Genomic DNA, 18,036 nt, shown 5'->3' on the forward strand with positions numbered 1-18,036 from the left:
CATGGAATTTATGACGATGATTATAAAGAAATTGTGGAAAATTTATGGGTTTAATTGGATGGAATAAACCCTGTATGTTTATGGAAAATTTGAGATTTTGAGATATAAAATAAATATGTGGATTTTATGATTTTCAGATGCACCATACACGTACTGGTGTTCTGTATATATGGATATGATTAGTGCGCACATGGATGTGATTAGCGCGCAGGTGGGTGTGAGTAGCGTGCAGGTGATTTATGGGGTTGTTCTGTGTTTGCCATCGGATGAGGGTAGGCCGCCCCTCCATGACCGGGACACCTGTTTGCAGCGGCGCGGTGGGACGCCACGCGACCGTATGCCGGTTTCTCTTTATAACCTCCTGTCTGGTGGTACCTTGGAACGCTGGATACTGTTGGCGCCACTGGTATATAGTGGGTGCATCAAGTGATTTTCAGAGCTGGGATTGCAAAATAAATATTTTGAAATTGTATTGGAATTAAGAACATAATTAATACTGTTTTTATTATTTATTTGAATGGGGATTTTAAATTGATTTAATTTTCCCTTTACTTAATTATTCAATAAATTAATTTCTTTTAATTATAAATTTTGGATGCTTGACTTATTATATTTTATTTGATATTTAGTTGAATAAATTGATGTCTTGGTTTTCGGGGAATATGAATAACGGGTTTTGTGAAAAGGTTTTAAAAAGGGAAATTTTTCCAACCGAGAGAATCGTAAGGGTTTTGAGAGAAATTATTATTTCCAATTAATTATTATTTATCTACTTGGTTATCGTGGTATTATAATTGTATAGTAGATAGGGTCACTCACTGAGATGATTAGCATCTCATATTTTTAAATTTCGTTCCTCTAGGTACCAGGTTCTGTCGGTATTCATCCGGAGCGGACTTGATCTTCATCGCTGTCTTAGTTCGAGAAGTACCTTTGTCTTCATTTATTGCAATTGTAATATTTCTTTCATCCTTGTTGTATTCTATGCTTAATAGTACTTCATGAAGCTCTGTATACTGTCTCGGACATTTATGTATTAATTATGCATTGAATTACTGTTATTTATTGGAGTGCTGTAAATTTGTGGAATCAACTTGTAGTATTGTGGGAGGAATAAGGAGATGAATATTAGAAGTGTGTTTTCAGTGCAGGAAATTTGTGGTAAGTCCAACCCTTAGAGGAGGTTCTGCCGGATTTTCCATTGGAGGGTCCGGTAGGGTTTCCCTGGGATCAGGGCTTGTCTAGGGTTCCAGTGAGGAATTTTGGACGGGTCCTGACAGTAAAAATTCATGAATCTACCTCCCCTCTTTTGCTTTCTTCTCATCTAGAAAAACAGAACACACACCCAAAGACTAAGTTTAGTTAGTTCATAATTTTACTGATTTTTTATATTAATTTTATATCTCATGTTATTTTTTATCTTGTTGAATATCCAATGATCCAAAAAATAATAATAATACTAATGAAAAAGAAGTTTGTGAAATATCCAAAGAATGAAGCCCTGAATTCAAACACTCTAATTTATTTTGATTATATGTCAGGACCCATCCAAAATCTCTTTCCGGAACCCTGGACAAATCCTGATTCTGAGGAGACCCTATCGGATCGTCCTATGGAAAATCCGGCAGCATCTTCCCTAAGGGTAAAACATACCCAAAATTTACCTGCACGAAAATGCACTCCTATATGGTACCACCTTATTTCTCCCACCTTACTACAATAATTTCTACAGTGACAACACTCACTTTGATAACAATTTATATAAAACACATCCGTATATACATATACAACTGGAATAATCAACTAAATAAACAATCAATTATACCTTTAATCATTCACGTCCGCCCACACCACCCACTGATTGCCGTACATTTCAAATATTATGTTACAAAATATACCGATGCGTAATATAAGAAGAAAAGTAAAACAATCATCACATCAACAACAATAATAATAATAGCAATCATTTTCATGATGAAAATAGTACTAATATCATCTGTCATATTTACTCGAAGGTAATCACTTGTCCAAGAACTATCACATAATCACAGCTATCCCAAGGACTATTTCACCTGTCCAAAGACTACCACTTGTCCAAGGACTATTATACTTGACCAATGGCTATCTTTCTTGCCCGTAGGCTGTGATACTTGTCCGGATATATCATATTCTAATAATAATAATAGAAATAATAAAAATAATAAAAACAAAAATAAATATTGGCAATAATAATAAAATAATAATAATAATCATAATAATGATGATAATATTAGTAATAATGAACATAACTGTAAACATAATTCTGATAAATAATAATTGTAATTTTAATAACGAGAATAATATTAATAATAGTAATGACAATAAAAGCAATTAAGTATAATGCTAGAAAAATCAGGTTATGAATAGATAGAATAATACGAGATCAAATAATAATTTAAAATTCAAAAAAATATTATTAAATATACACTCGTATCAGGGGTACAAACGATACCTTCCAACATGTTGTGCAATCCATGATTCCAGCTGTCGCCAGTACCCTGCTACCAATACAGTCTGGGGTGGTTGCCTAGATTGGCCGTCCAATCCTCTGGACTCGTAGATAATATAGTTATGAGACTAGCTCTTCATGGACCACATCGGATCGCTGTCCCTGTACGGTGTGATCCATACAAATATAACATATATATATATACAAAAGATACTTGATGCACATACTATGTACCAGTGGTATCCTACAGTGCCCAGCGTCCCAAAGCACCATCTGACGGGGAGGTTAAGGAAAGAAACCGGCATACGGTCGCGTGGCGTCCCACCGCGCCGCTGCTTAAACCGTCATCCCGACCATGGAGGGGGAGGGCTATGGCCAATATCAAACTTGCCTACCCTCGGTCTGATGGCAACTCACGGGAGACATTACAACCTGCGTGGTAATCACATCCATAATTACAGAACACCGGTACATGTATGGTGCATCGAAAACCGATAAAAATATTTTATAATATTATATATTTTTTAAATATAGTCTAATATTATAAAATTTGAATTTTTATATGATACACTTAAATGTATGCACTTTTATCAAATTCACAAAATTTCATACATAAATAAATAATTAAACACATAAGTATAATTTCAATCACAATAATTCAATATAATCAATTCCGTAAACCTTCAAATTAATTTATATTAAATGTCAATAGAACCACATACAATTCCACAAATAATTAAGCATATAAAGATACATTCTATTAGCTATCATAACTTCACAGTAACCTCACAGTAAAATTAATAATAATTTAATAGCAGTTTAAAATCTACAGCTTTTCAAATTTAAGAAACATTAATTCAACCCATATTTATGCAATTCAACACAATTGGACATCATCAATATAAATAGCAATTATTTAAACATCAAACATGCATTTTTCAGATTACCACATTAAAATAATATTATTTTATTCAAAAATGGCATCTTTCAAAATACTCCATCATAATTCACAAACGAGGTACCTATAGAAAGCTAAAGAGATGAGGAATACATTATCGACTTCTGTTGGGCTCAATTCGACCGGCGGTGACCGAAAAATAGACGGAAAGATTCGGTCAAAGTTCAACTTCTCATATCTCTCAAACAGCAAGGAATTGAGTTGAATGGATCTCAAAATTGAGCTCAGAGGGTCCGAAAATAGTAGAAAAGAGTATCAATTTGGCTGGGTGATGGCCAGATTGCCAGAAAATCAACTTGTCGTCTCCAACGATGGAGGCCCGATCCCTGTGCGTCCAGCGATGTTCGACCTTGTCCTTCTAGTTACCGGCCAGGTTTTCCACCGACTTTATACTTGTCCGGTGCGTGTGGCTGGAAGAGATGCAGCAAGGAGAGACCGACGGGAGGAAGAAGAAGGAAGAACAAAGAAGTAGAAGAAGAAGAGGGGGCCCCGTGGTGTTTTCCCACGTGGGGGAGAAGGAAAGAAAAAATAAATAAATAAATAAATATATAAAATAATATTAAAATAATAATATAATATAATAAAATAATGTAATATTTAATTCTCTGAAATGTGGCATTTCCTTGTCGTGACACGTGGTACCCTTATAATACTACACGTGGCGTCGTTGTTTACACACACTCACATATCGATGAATAGTAATAGCTATCTCGAAAAAACTTCACAGGTCCATAACTTTCCAATCACATGTTCAAATCGGGCGTACTGCTAGTCTACAAACTCGTATCGACGAGTACTTCACAATCATACATAAGTCAAAGCTCAATTTTACAAGAATAAAAAGTCAACTCTGGCACTCTCGGACAGTTCGGACCTTAACTTGTTTTACTCATAACTTTCAAACCGTAGCTCCGTTTTTTACATGCTATCAGTCTACGGACTCAGATCGATGTGTACTTCGCAATGATGCCTCGGTCAACCTAGAATTCTTACCGAGTCAAAAAGTCAAAATTTGATCATTCTCGGTCAACGACGGTCAACTTGAGAAATTTCCGGTGTACTTCCGGACAAGTTGTTACATTATATCTTCAAAAATTATTTTTTTCCTCTTTTGTCCGAAAACAAAAATAGTTCAAATATTTAAACAATAATATTAGAATTTCTAAAATATTTATTAAATTTATTTATCGAATAATATAACAGATGATGTAATAATATTTAATTGCTTTATTTCTTCAATAACTTATCCGTTTAAGAAATTACTCATTAATATTCAAGTTATATCATATTCACTTTGATTATTGTCAATATTTAATTATGTATATTATATATACTTGCTATCTAATCTCTCATTCTTTACTAGTTTCTTAATCCTTATTCCCATCTCCCCTAGAATTTTTATACTTCCAAGTGCTTCCAACAAAAATCAACAACCATGGTTGATCATGAAAGAAGCATCTTCTCTTAATTACCAGCTAGAGTACTAACACTTATAGGTAATTAACTGGAGTTTCTTTTCGTTTTGTAACTTTACTATGTTCCCAAAAGTTCTAAAGCTCTCAAAAAAGATTAGCAACAATTAATGGAGACAAAGCGGTCAGAGCTTCCAACCGAACTATATTGGATTTTATCCTCAAAACACTCACGGTCATCAAAATAATTTGTTTCGAAGATGTTTGTTCTTCCTGAGAAAAAAAAAAAAAAAAAAAGGGGGGTACGAATCCTTCACATCTTCTCCATCTTACAACTCTTCGTCCCAAAGTTCCATTGCTCATGTTTCCAATCGATAATGAATACGATTTCATAAGTGTTGCAGAGAATTACAATAACATGGCATACAAGGTCGAGAACAAGTTTCAAGGATTTCCTATAGTGGGATCATCATATAATTGTTTGGTTGTTATGAATGTGAAACAGTGAATCCCCATCTTTTGAATCCCTTTTCAAGAGCTCAAATCCGACTTCCATTGATAAACAATAAGAACATGAACTCCAACCCCAATATGATTGAGGATACTACTACTTATAGAACTATTTATATGGATAAACATGTTCTCTCTTTGGACCCATCTGGAAGTAATAAGGAGTTTTCAGGTGCAGTAGTATATACAAGCTTATATGTGAAAGACTTGCATTTTGTAAGCTTGGTGATGAATCCTGGATATTGAGTCCGTTGGTGAATAAAAAATCCAAAGATATAATATGCTATTAAATGGTCAAATATATGCAATATCAGAAAGATATGCAACTGATATATGGGATTTTCAGAGAGGCTTTTCCTCGTAAAAGTGGTGGAAATTAGACATTTTTTTACAATAAGAAGCCAATGGATTATGTGCATGAAAGAAATAAGGCCTTATGAAGTAATTAGAAGGAAGACTTATTTGGTGGAATCGTTTGGTGAGACTTTGATTTTGGAAAGGATGTTTACAAATTGTGTTGATAATTCGTATATAAAATTTGGATTTGTTGTCGCTAAATTGGATTATAAGAGTGAGAAAGGGTGTAATTCTTTGAAAACTTTGATGGATCGATCTCTTTTGGTAGTTCTAACGAAGCAATGTAAATATCAACAGGATATTTTCCGAATTTGAAAGAAAAATCAACATATTTCATGGAAAATTATTTAAATGTCCACGACCTAGAAGAGGGAAAAGTTAGCATGTGTGATTCTAATATTGGGGTATATTTCCAGCAGATCACCTCTTTTTGGTGATAATATTTTTTTGTTTTTTTAATGGTTTTGATGAAAATATTTGGTGTTTACTAATAAGTTCTAGTATTAGGCGGCAGGAGAGTAAAAATTCTTCATATATAGTTTTGGTAGATTATTTTTTATGCAATTCTTTTTCTATGTTATATAGAGTTTATATATCATATTCACTTTGATTATGGTTTGGAGATAGAACGTTAAAATGCAGATTTCAATTGTTAGAAGTCAAATGAATAGAGGAAAAGTGCAAAAACAAAGGCACAATTTTGGTAAGAAAGTAACAGTTAAAATTTCAGAATCATTTGCAAACTCAGGCAAACTCTTTATTTATTTATTTATTTATTAGTTTGTTTTGAACAAGGATAATGCATATGATATTGCTTCAACTGTGTGTTGCTACATTTCTTGTTTGTGTGATTCAGTCTTAGCACCTTCACGTTTTTTTGTTGTTGTTTCAATGATGATCACTTCTTTTCTTTTCAAAATGGGATCATCATCTATCACCTTTAATCACTTTAAACCCTCAAACAAAGATACAAGAAAACTTCCATCACTCTGAGTTGTGAGCATGGATGGAAGGAAGAATGAGAGGTAAGTATGAGATCATGCAGGAAACTTCCTTAAGACATAACATGTAATCCTATCTTGAATATTACCACACAAAAAAAACAAAAAAGGAAAAGGGAAATCCTATCTTGAAACCTTACCTTCTTGCCCCCTCTTATCATTAGAAATTTATGCTAATGGAAAAAGAAGTTTAATGAAATGTTTGAAATATAAAAGATAGTCCTCCGATCATGGTGGTTAGCCCAAATATTGATTCATTAAATCACACACACACACACACACACATATATATATATATAACATTGCAAATAATAATATTGTCTTTTTTTAGTTTGTATGTAATCCTATCTTTAAACTATACAATTTTATTATTTCATTATTCAAATATTCTGATAGAAAAGTAAGTTTGATAAAATATTTAAAATATGAAATATGGTTAATAGACCGACCTAATCGAACTCAAGACCTGATGGTCGGCCAGATATTAATTCATTAAGTTACATGTATACATAACATAACAAATAATAATAATAATTAAAACGTTATCTTCTCTACAACGCTTGCAAGAAATCAAGATCAGCAACAATGAAGGCAAACTGGTCCGAGCTTCAAACAGATCTATTGGAGTTGATCCTCGAAAAACTTGACAAAAACCTTGTAACGTTTTAAGGAATTTGAATGATTTGGACGGTTTGTATTAGTGGGCATTAAATGAAATTTACTTTGTTGCCGTTTTGGGTTTTTGGGAAAATAAAGAGTCAAAGAAGAAAAAAAAAAGATTTTTGAAAAAAAAAAAAAAAAAAAAAGAGAAAAAGGCTTTTCTGGGGTACAAGAAAAAAGAGGTAGAAGAGAGTAGGGAATACAATTGGTTTTTTATTCTTGTTTGAACAGTGAAAAAATTTTTCAAAAAGGTTTGCATTTAGAGAGTGGTAAAGCAAAGGTATACTGAAAGTTCGAGGGAAAGCTTTGGTGGTGCTGCATCCAAAAGTTTTCGATTCCGTTGTATGCTGGAAGACAACCGTCAGAAAATATCTGCACCAGTGGGATAGAAATTGTCTTAAGAACACTGTGGTATTACACAGGCTTCGAACTATTTTTCAACCAGCAGATTAAAACTAAGGACATACAGGTTTTTATTTTATATTTTTATTTTCTGTATTTGATAATGATTATTGACATTTGTTATTTCACATATATACACATATATCCATGTTATTTTTCTAACAAACCTTACCTTCAAACTTACCATCATCAACATCCATCATTTCAGAGCTGTTTGTTCTTCTTGGAGTAAGGCTGCCAAATCCTTTACATCTTCTCCATCTTACACTCCGCCGCCTCAAGCCCCGTGGCTCAGGATTCTTACCAAACAACTGGATCACTTCGGCGGCCGCTTCATCAATGTTGCAGAAAATAACACCAGTTTACGAGCTCAACAACATGTTTAAAGGATTTCTTGTGGGTTCATCATATGGTTGGTTGGTGATATGGGATGAAACACTGATTCCACATCTTATTAATCCATTTTCGAGAGCTCAAATTCAGCTTCCATTGATGAAATCCGGTATGATTAATAATATTGTTCTCTCTTCTGATCCATCTCGAACGGATAATTTCTTGGTTGCAATAACGTATAGTACTTTAAATAGACTTGCATTGTGTAAGCATGGACATGAAACATGGACTGAATTGGAGAAGAAAAAGTCATATAGAAATATAACATTTCGTAATGGTCAAATATATACAGTTGATATATGGGATTTTCAGATCAGTGATCATTTTCCCACAAAAGTCGTGAAAATTGAAAATCTTTATAGAATGACATACCAATGGTTGCGTATACAAAATAAGCCTTGTGAACTAAGGAGGACTTATTTGGTGGAATCATCGGGTGAGCTTTTGATTGTGGAAAGGATGTCTGCATATAGTGCTCCTTATTACACAACAGCTACATTTGGATTTGTGGTCTCTAAATTGGATCATGATGATGTGAAAGGAGGATGTACATCCCTACAAACTTTGACAGATCGAGCTCTTTCTGTAGGAGATAAGGAAGCAATATCTGTATCAACCAGAGATTTTCCAAGCTTGAAAGAAAATTCAATATATTTCATGGAAAATTATTTGAAAGTTTACAGCTTGAAAGAGGAAAAACTTAGCATGTGTGTATGCAATATTGGATTATTTTTTCCGGCAGGTGACCTCCTTTTGGATGGCACCTTACCTTTGGTGATTCGTTTTCTTTCCCTTTTTTTTTTTTTTTTTTTTTTTTTTTTTTTTTTTTTTTTTTTTGCCCTTTTAACTCTTATTTTTACTTCTTGTTGTTTTAGTGGGGTTGGTGAAAGCATTTGTTGGGTTCTATTTCCAACATTACATTACTGTCTTTTTCCTATGTTATTCAGAGTATCATATTATTCACTTTGATTATTTTTCTAATGGTTGAGCTAGTAGGATGTTAATCATCAACAACCAATCAATTTTGAAGTTGCACCTGTATTCTAGTCTGATTATTTGGTTAATCAAACCATTTAATTATATATTTTCCTGCATGCATAAGCCATTGGCTTTTCAAATATTAATTGAATATTACTGTTGAATAATAATATAATACATTTATCATTTAATCAACAAATGGGAAACCATTAAAATCTTTTTTTCTGGTTCAATATGATTGAGCATACAAGATTTGAAACAATAAGAATAATAAAATGAGGTCGTGACAATAAATACCTCACCTAGAAAGATAAATATTAAGCAGTTTCCAGAACATAGCAATTCCAAGTTCTTTAAAATCCACAAATTGGAAACTCTGTGAAGTGTCTTATTGTTGATTTTGCTGTCTCTGTTGAGCGAAATTCGGATGATTCTGTTGTGTGTTCTGTAGAGCTACCATGTTAGATTGAAGAGTCTGAGCATTTGGTGCCATGTTACCAAATGCACCTTGGGAATTATGCTGTTGTTGCTGCTGCTGTTGCATAGGCATCATACCGCTGGGATTGGCTGCTCCCATGTTAAACACTACAATAAAGATGTTAGCCCAAAATATAAACCAAGACCAGCAAATGAAGAGTCTAACGGCACCATAACCCTCGATGTATAAATTTAGATACAGTTTAAGAAGCTAATCAAGAAGAAGAAAGGGCATCAGTTCATACTCTGATCATTCAAAATCTGGGAAGCATGACTCCTCTGTGGATTGTTACCAGATAATCCAAACTGTTGAAAAAACAGAGCAAACAGTTATAAGTATGTTACACCTACTTCATCCAGCAGCACACACATGGCATAAAAATGCCAAAGTAACAATTGTTTAGGATAATTAGTGGTGATTTCCTTCCCTGTTTTCACCAACAGAGATCATAATATAGATTGTAAATGAAAAAAATAAATAAATAAAACAAACTTATATCACATGTTTTTTGCACCTATATTAGACACTAAACAGTGTTAATGTCATCAGTGACATAGCACCTAATATGGTAATCCCGAAAATCATATTAAAAAATAAAGAATCAACTGCTTCAACTATCGTACAATCAATCAGTCCCCAAAACCCAAAAGAATCAACGGCTTCAGCTTTCAAACTATCAATCATAGTCCCCAAAACCCAACAAGTTCTAGTAGAGTCAATTTAGTAATGTTTAGAAATGTTTTACATGGCTCCTTGAAATTCCTAGAAAGATAACTCCACATGTGGAACAGAGCTAAATTCAAGATAAAGCAGCTGCAGTTGGTAATGTCATTGTTTAGCTTTAACAAATAACAACTTCCTCAACTGTGGGGAGGAAATTACAACTAAAAAACCAAACAATAAAATAACAGTAAAATATCAACTGTAAACTAACTAAACTAAGCTAACCTGGACAAAGAAAAAATATAGACAACTAAAAAATGAGAAAAGCTGAGAAAGTAAGAGAATGACCATCCAATCCAATTCCTAACTTTTACAAAATTTCCAAATAACTGCATTACATGAAGCATGGCGTCCTTGCTTATTACAAGAACTCACTCAGCTGGGCCTTGGCCTTGGCCTTAGGCTGTAATCCTCCTTTGTTCTGGAGACTTTTTGAGCTTAATGCAAGGAATTATTCACTCAAAAAAAAAAATAAATAAAAATAAAAATAAAAATAAAAGCCACTCACCCAGCTTTACACCTTTCTCTACAACAAATAGATTATGGAACAAGTAACTGTATGCGTCCAAAAAGTATTGTTTATATTATCTGCAAAAAAGAGGTTGGGTGGAAGAAAGAAAGAAGGATACAAACCTGCACCCGTGGCAGAAGTGATTGTGATGGCATTGTAGCTGAAATGTTTGGAATCTAAAACAGAACAAAGTAAATGAAAATATAACGCCACATATTCCACCAAACAATAAAGAGAAGCAACTCTCAGCCAAAAGAAACATAATTTATAACACTATGCCACGCTAAATTTCATAACATCATGCAACAGACTTGCATATTGCAGATATGAATTGAAGTACATTTGCCAAAATAGTATTTAGAAAAAGAAAGTGATATAATGACAGGTACATTAAGTGTAGCTTTACGCATAAGTCGAAAAGTCACTATCATAAGGGGCAAACACAAAGGAGGAGCAATCTAAAGCATAAGTTGAAAATTAAAAAAAATAATAAATAAAAAAATAAGTAGTGTACATCAATATCAGAATTTTGACCATGAAAATTGACTTGAGAGCAACTACAATGAAGAAAGGAAAACAAGTCAATATGATGAGTCCCATAAAATTATAACTAACTCACTCTTGTTTCCTTGGAACAAAGAGTTGTGGAAAGGAGAAGAGGGAATATCACCTCTGAGGATGTTAAGTTTATCCGTAAAGATATACGGCTCTTCATACAAGTTTATTATAGAATAATTAAGAGTATACATATGTATATCCATATATATCACGGGCAACGAAATAAATATATGTAAAGTGAAACAATGAAAGAAAAACACAAAATCACACCATTTGAGTATTTGCAGTTGTCTGAGCTGCATTAAACAATGCGGTACCAGCAGCACTAGAAAACTGGCTTAGACGATTAATTTGATTTCCTTGGCTGAGTTGACTTTGACCGATGCCATGTTGAACATGCCCAGATGGCAGCTGCCTACCCTGAAATTGCTGGTGTCCCATTGGCTGAGAAAATTGCATTTGATGTTGCCCATGTAACTAGACAGAAATAATAATTAGGTAAAGGAAAATGAGTCAGCATCACAAAACAATGCCTCCTCATAGATTCTTTCACGAAAGTGCTGGTCAAACCTTTCAAACTTATATTCTACAATGAGAAAACAAAAACCATTATAAATCTCCTCACGAGGGTAGAACAAGCCTATTGCACCCGTATATTTATAGCACAGCTTTTGGTTTTAATAACTTGAAAATAAACAGGCAAATAAGATATTTCTCCAATATAATATTACTTAGTGTAGTAAAAATAAATAATACTGCTCTAAATTCCATTATTTCCCTAGGAAAGATGAAGAAAGCACATGGAGATGTATCCAAGTCTCATATCATCTTTTTCTGAAACTTTGTATCCTAATTCAACTATATGAGTTTGTATTGACATTCTGGACTAAGATATAAGCAGGCTGTTTTTATGTATCTACAATTATCTATTTACTTTATTTCATCTTAGATAAATGAAAAATACAACCTGAGCGTTTCTTAATAACTAAGTTATCCTTTTCAGATTTATGCTAACTTGCATGGCGGATATAGCTTTATGAAATTCTCAAATTCTAGTATAATTTCTCTTTTATTGTCACAACAGCAGAAAGATACCAGGTATCTTGTTTCCCATAAAATCATGCATTACATTTCCAATCCATTAGAGTGTGAACTCTTCATTAACATATAATGCAACCTTGCCTTATCAAGTGGGAGAGCGAATATGAGGATATTTTCGTAAAATCCAAAAGCACCACCAAGAATAATAATGAATTCATGAAATAAAATCGATATATGAAGAGCTAGATGCAATGTTACCGACTGAAACTTCTGCTGAGCCTGGCCCTGCAAATCATGCAACTGGGATAGCTGGTTCTGCATAATTTAAGCAATTGTCAAATGTTAAATACCTGATAACATAGTAAAAAAAATTGATCTACCAAGTGGTATAGCGAAGTCTATTTGAAACACTGTTTTAGAGATTCTTGAAAGCAGTAGTAAAAAAATTGATTTACCAAGTGGTATAGCAAAGTCTATTTGAAACACTGGTTTAATGACTCTTGAAAGCAGCACCTCCTAAGAAGCAATACTTTCAGAAATATGGAAAGAAGATATTGGTAAACAAATAATAATTTCGGCTGTCAGATAAACCAATTCCTGAAAAATATTATATGTTAAAGGGTGATTGAAGTGTCAAATAATTCCTAGTTCCTACAAAAGGTTTTAGGCATTGATATGATGTCCAAGACACATCTAGCCGTTATTAATTTTCATGCACTTCAAACTAGCTCATATTTATATCTTTTAGTACATACAATGCTCTATGTATGATTTACTAGAAGCATGGAGTTTCAACTAGATTATAGCTTCAATAAAGAGTCAGTTTCCTAAAAGCACACCAGAATTATTCTCAATATTCTCTAATTATAGAAAGTTGCATCTAAAAAATGGCATACATGTCCTTGGCTTTTTGGACGCAGAAAATGCAGATAATCAAAGTGTATATCTCTGTAACCTCAAGGTCAATTTGGAAGGCAAAAAAATTGATTCCCAGCATAAATCTGACCTGTCCTAGTCCTTGCATTGCAGACTGCCTAAGCTGTTGTTGAGCAAGGAGTTGCTGCGGATGCTGAGGTAGTTGCATCAACTTCTGCCTCTGCTGCTGTTGCAGCTGTTGTTGTTGCTGTTGCTGCTGCTGTTGCTGATTTTGTTGCTGAGGAGATGGTGTATTCATCATGCTTGTACCAGACCTTGGTGAATTCGCATAAGGTAGTGGAGATGCTGTTGTATTATCAAAAGTTGTAGAACTTGGAGCTCCAGGAGATGCAGCTGATCTTCCAATAAGTTGTGAACCAGGAGCCTGCTCAATATTGTTGGGAAAGAGAAAATTAGATCAGCATCATTTGAGCTTTAAAATTGAACCTTCACAAATAAAAGACCCAATTATCGTTTCTCACGTAGAAGCCCAGAATGAAAAATATTCAATGAAAAATTAGATTGGCTATGTTCGAAGAAGCTTATATGAAAGCTAAGTCACTACCTAAATCAACCCAGAAAACTAAATTAGGCATTCTCAACTAATATCCAGGCAAGTTCTAAATGTTTCTGTCCAAATCAACCATTAATTGCGTTTTGGTTGGGTTTAGGTGGACTCAGCTAAACCAACATACAACTTGACACTATGAGTAGAAAATGGGGTGACTGAAAGTAAAATATGATGGTAAATAGATGTACAAGCTAATAAGCACCAAGTGAATAATGGATGTCAGTATTCAGTCAGCAACCAGCCAGATAAGCCAAACAGCTTCAAGGTCCAAAGTTGAAGAATCCTAGACAGGGGTCTCATCATACCAACCATCAAGCTTTTTATGGCTTGACCTAAAAACCCAAAGGCAGTTTTCACACAACCATGCTATAAGAGAGAAGAAAAGGAAAATGCCAAAAAATAAAAAAACAAAAAGAACATAACAAGAATTCTGAAACCTTACAATTCTTGCAAGGTCAAAAAAATTCTTATGTGGAAACGAATTAGGGAGTTTGGCGAAGATACACAACAAAACTTGTCCATATATGGGGAAAACAATGGCCAGTATGGGGAAATGAAAGAAAATAAGAGCAACCTGTCTGCAAAATTCCTTCCTTCCACAAGTTGTTAAGGAAAATAGGAAACTAACAATAAAAATAACACTTTCTCAGCCAATTTCAAAGATGACATCCAATATCAAATAGCTTGAACCAATTAAATTGCAATGCTTCACAATTTTGCAAAAACAAAATAAAAATTGAAAAAGTGCTTTAAGAAGGCAATCTATGATGCAACCTGTAACAGAGTGCTCTGACCACTCATGGGATTTGATGATGGAGCAGGATTCTTAAGGTACATACCTGAAAAGAAATAATAATAATAGTAATAAAAAAAATTGTTTAGAAGGTATTCAAACAGAAATGGGATACAAACTAGATAGTAAGATAAGTACATTCATGTTTGAAAAATTGACTGATTATTACCAGATGATTCAGAAAATGCTTGCGCCCCATCACCTGTAGTGAGCACATCCACAAGATGTACTGGAAGTGCAGGTGTAATTTGCCTCTGGTCCCCAGGTAACCGTAATCCTGCATTTATATATAATTCCATCTAAATGTTAGTCTATAAGCATACCCAGATTTGTTAGATATTAGAATCATTTCAAGATTGCCAAGGGATTAAAAAAATTTTATGTACAAGAAAACATTACATTAGAAAGTGAAAGAAAAAAATGAAATAAACTGTGAAGAACAGAGGGCAAAAAATAAAATAAAATAACACTAAATTTGATCTAAAGGAGAACTCTAACATAATCACAGAGATCATTGCAAGCATGCTATTTGCTGATAAAATACTCTATGAAGAGACAATTCTCCAACGAAGAGAATATGCGGATCCCTTACAAACTACTTTTCCAACACCTTTGGCAAATTTGTCAACAGAAACCAAAGTAATCAATTAGTTATATAACAGTCATGTATTTCCAAATCCATTCAACGACCAAAGAACTGAAAAATTGTGTTTAAGTTTACAAAAAAAGTTGGGGCACCTATGATTATTAGTTGCTAATGTGATCATTAGTAGCTTTAATCACTAATATTATGATTAGAGCTTTACTGACTTAATTTTATGATTAATGATTACGTAGACTAGTAAGTGAAACTTGCAACTATAATATTGTTCTAGATGAGAGTGCCTAAAATTCTATATAACTTATCATGAAAAAGTTTTAAACTAAATAAAGTGTCAATAATTTATATTGGTTTGTAAACATTACTAAATTTATAAAAACACAACCCCATTGCCATGCTGGATCCTCTCTAAAGGAAAAAATCTGCATCCACAACAGACTGCAACTGTTGCAAAATTTATTTCTAGTGGCAGAAGCAATATAATATTGGATAACCAGTCAGGACCTAAATATCTATAACTTTCTGGTGATGTTTCTGATCTATATGTAGTTTTATAGATCTTGAATTCCATCAGATTACAGAATGTTGATATAGAGCAAAATTAGATATCTCAAATATGTTAAGTTTTCATACAAACAACAGGAGTATAACTAATTAACTGACTATGACGCAAGCAGATATGGATTAATGCACAAACAAAACAACCAAAACAAGATGAAAATGACAGTCAAATATGATACCAGAGCCAGAATTAACAGCAGCTCGGAGCATGTTCTCCTGTTCTTGAATTTTAGAAGCCTGAGCCTTGTCGAGTGTTGGAACAATAGAAGGCCCTTGCCGGGTTCCAAAACAATAGGCTTTACGAGTGTCGGCTAATATTTTTTCAGCACTTTCACATGCTGCTCCAATCATATCAATTCTCGTCTGTAATAGCAGATATCTTTATTTTAAATACAGAAAATGCAAACCAAAATGCTCAATGAACTTGATATTCACCTTTAACTTCTCAATTTGTGATGGTATTGGCAAGTTCTGCATCCCATGAAGCAACAGCTCCTTCTTGGAGTTGTCATCCACTTCCATTTCAGGCAACAGCTTCGAGGAAAGCATAACTGGTAATACTGTAACCACATAATCCTGTATATATTAGTTTAAAGAACTGCACTATCCTATTCTATATCAAAGCCATAGGAATTTGATTCATGGAATTTACTTTCCAAGACCATCGAGACTTACAAAAAAACACATTGGTTGGTTCAAATTCTTACATACATTGATAATAGTTACATACTTGTGCATAACAGATCCATTAACATATAATCTGTTCATAGAAATTCAATCTGTTTCTTAGCACACCCAAAAAAAGGGTTATCATTAAAATAAGTAAGCACTTTTATAAGTGAATCAGAAAACATACGTTTATGTACAACGAATGTCTCCACAAAATAAAAAGGAAATTATATGTATGACCAAAGATCATACAACTTCAAAACCTAAAACAGAGCACTTCCCAAATACGGAACAGTTACTTAAGCATGCATTGCAGAGACAGAAATTTTGCTCACCTAAAGAATTAACAGCGTTGACATTCTTGGGATGAACCACAAAAGCCTTAGAAACCTTCTTAATTTCATCAACAATGTTGAAAAGCTCAAGATTCACCATTGAATACTGCCCCAGTATATCTTGCCTAGAAATGCGCAAAAATCCCAATTAATCAAGTTAAGCACCCCACCAAAAAAAAAACATAATCACGAGAATAAAAATTAGGACTAACGAATAATAAAAAAATTGAAATTGAAAAAGTTTTGTAAAGTGAATTTTTTTTTTTTTTTTAACAACCTAAAAATTTACAGAATAAAAAATAAAAAGACCATTTGGGAGTGGTGTTGGTGCGAGCATAGTTGTTGAAGTCATCGAGAATTCGACCAATAGCTTTCGAGAGGCTCAAAGCGCGGGTTTTGACGGACTGAAGGTTGAGCTGTTGCTGTACTGCTTCGTTCAGCCTCTCAACAGCCATGGGTTGTGGTTGTAATTGTTGTTGTTGTTGTTGTTGTTGTTGTTGTTGTTGAGGGATTTGAGCTTGGCTTTGCACCACACCTTCCATGGCAGCCATTGTTGGCTTGCTTCAGTGTAAGGAACGTAGTGGAATAAGAAGAACGTTTAGCCCCAATTCGCTAATTTTTCTGATATTTCAAATGAGACCCCAACTTTTTAAGCATATTACAGAATTCCCTATACTATTACAATTTTTTTAGTTATTGATGTGGCATTTGAGCCATTTGGCATAAACGTTACGCAAATTAGACGCAAACTTTGGAAAACATTAAAATGCCTTTGTATCACCTCATAATTCGTGCCAATAATTTTTCTAATGGAAATCAAAAATAATCGATCGCATGCCAATGAATTATTATGAGTTTTGGGTACCATGTATGAATTTTTTTCTTTTTTTTATTGCATATGTTTCAATATATATCTACCACCAATTAAAACGTTGTCAGAGCATATATTTTTTTAAATTTAAGTTTTAGAAATATATTAATTAGTTATTTAAAACCCTCTTATCTCCTAAACCATGTACCAACCAAGGTTTTGAAAAGAAAAAAAAAAAAATTCCATCTCTTTTGCCGTCTATTAAGGATCCAAAGCTTTTGGATGGCACAACTTGTGAAATTGGTCATGA

General features: G+C 33.6%; 2 protein-coding genes across 5 annotated transcripts; one reads left to right on the forward strand and one right to left on the reverse strand.

Annotated features, from left to right (window-relative positions):
* The first annotated feature begins 8,127 nt into the window (after positions 1-8,127).
* On the forward strand, positions 8,128-9,068 carry LOC132803145 (F-box protein At2g26160-like). The gene is made up of 2 exons (XM_060815400.1): positions 8,128-8,892; positions 9,057-9,068. The coding sequence occupies exons 1-2, from the start codon at positions 8,128-8,130 to the stop codon at positions 9,066-9,068; spliced, it is 777 nt and encodes a 258-aa protein (XP_060671383.1).
* Positions 9,069-9,318: 250 nt separating this feature from the next.
* On the reverse strand, positions 9,319-17,505 carry LOC107404354 (mediator of RNA polymerase II transcription subunit 8). 4 transcript variants are annotated; one of them, XM_025068612.3, is made up of 12 exons: positions 17,225-17,503; positions 16,916-17,040; positions 16,347-16,471; positions 16,091-16,274; positions 14,919-15,026; positions 14,731-14,795; positions 13,477-13,770; positions 12,729-12,785; positions 11,700-11,906; positions 10,994-11,047; positions 9,882-9,942; positions 9,319-9,726 (listed from the first exon to the last, which is right to left on the reverse strand). In XM_025068612.3, the coding sequence occupies exons 1-12, from the start codon at positions 17,464-17,466 to the stop codon at positions 9,548-9,550; spliced, it is 1,701 nt and encodes a 566-aa protein (XP_024924380.3). In that variant the 5' UTR covers positions 17,467-17,503; the 3' UTR covers positions 9,319-9,547. The 4 variants fall into 4 exon arrangements, with proteins under 4 accessions (XP_024924380.3, XP_015866787.3, XP_048333391.2 ...); XM_016011301.4 differs by having other exon boundaries at positions 9,319-9,744; positions 17,225-17,501; XM_048477434.2 differs by lacking the exon at positions 10,994-11,047 and having other exon boundaries at positions 17,225-17,505.
* Between the last annotated feature and the right edge of the window lie 531 nt (positions 17,506-18,036).

This window comes from Ziziphus jujuba, chromosome 3 (genome assembly GCF_031755915.1).
Source record: "Ziziphus jujuba cultivar Dongzao chromosome 3, ASM3175591v1".
In the NCBI taxonomy this organism is placed as follows: Eukaryota; Viridiplantae; Streptophyta; class Magnoliopsida; order Rosales; family Rhamnaceae; genus Ziziphus; species Ziziphus jujuba.

Excerpts from the sequence above, each read along its gene's own strand:
- LOC132803145 (XM_060815400.1), top strand. The coding sequence starts at position 8,128 with ATGTTGCAGAAAATAACACCAGTTTACGAGCTCAACAACATGTTTAAA.
- LOC107404354 (XM_016011301.4), bottom strand. The coding sequence starts at position 17,466 with ATGGCTGCCATGGAAGGTGTGGTGCAAAGCCAAGCTCAAATCCCTCAA. Across the intron at positions 12,786-13,476 it reads CAATGCAAGGACTAGGACAG|AACCAGCTATCCCAGTTGCA; the intron begins GTCAGATTTATG and ends TAAATTATGCAG. Across the intron at positions 9,943-10,993 it reads CACTTCTGCCACGGGTGCAG|TTTGGATTATCTGGTAACAA; the intron begins GTTTGTATCCTT and ends TTTTTTCAACAG.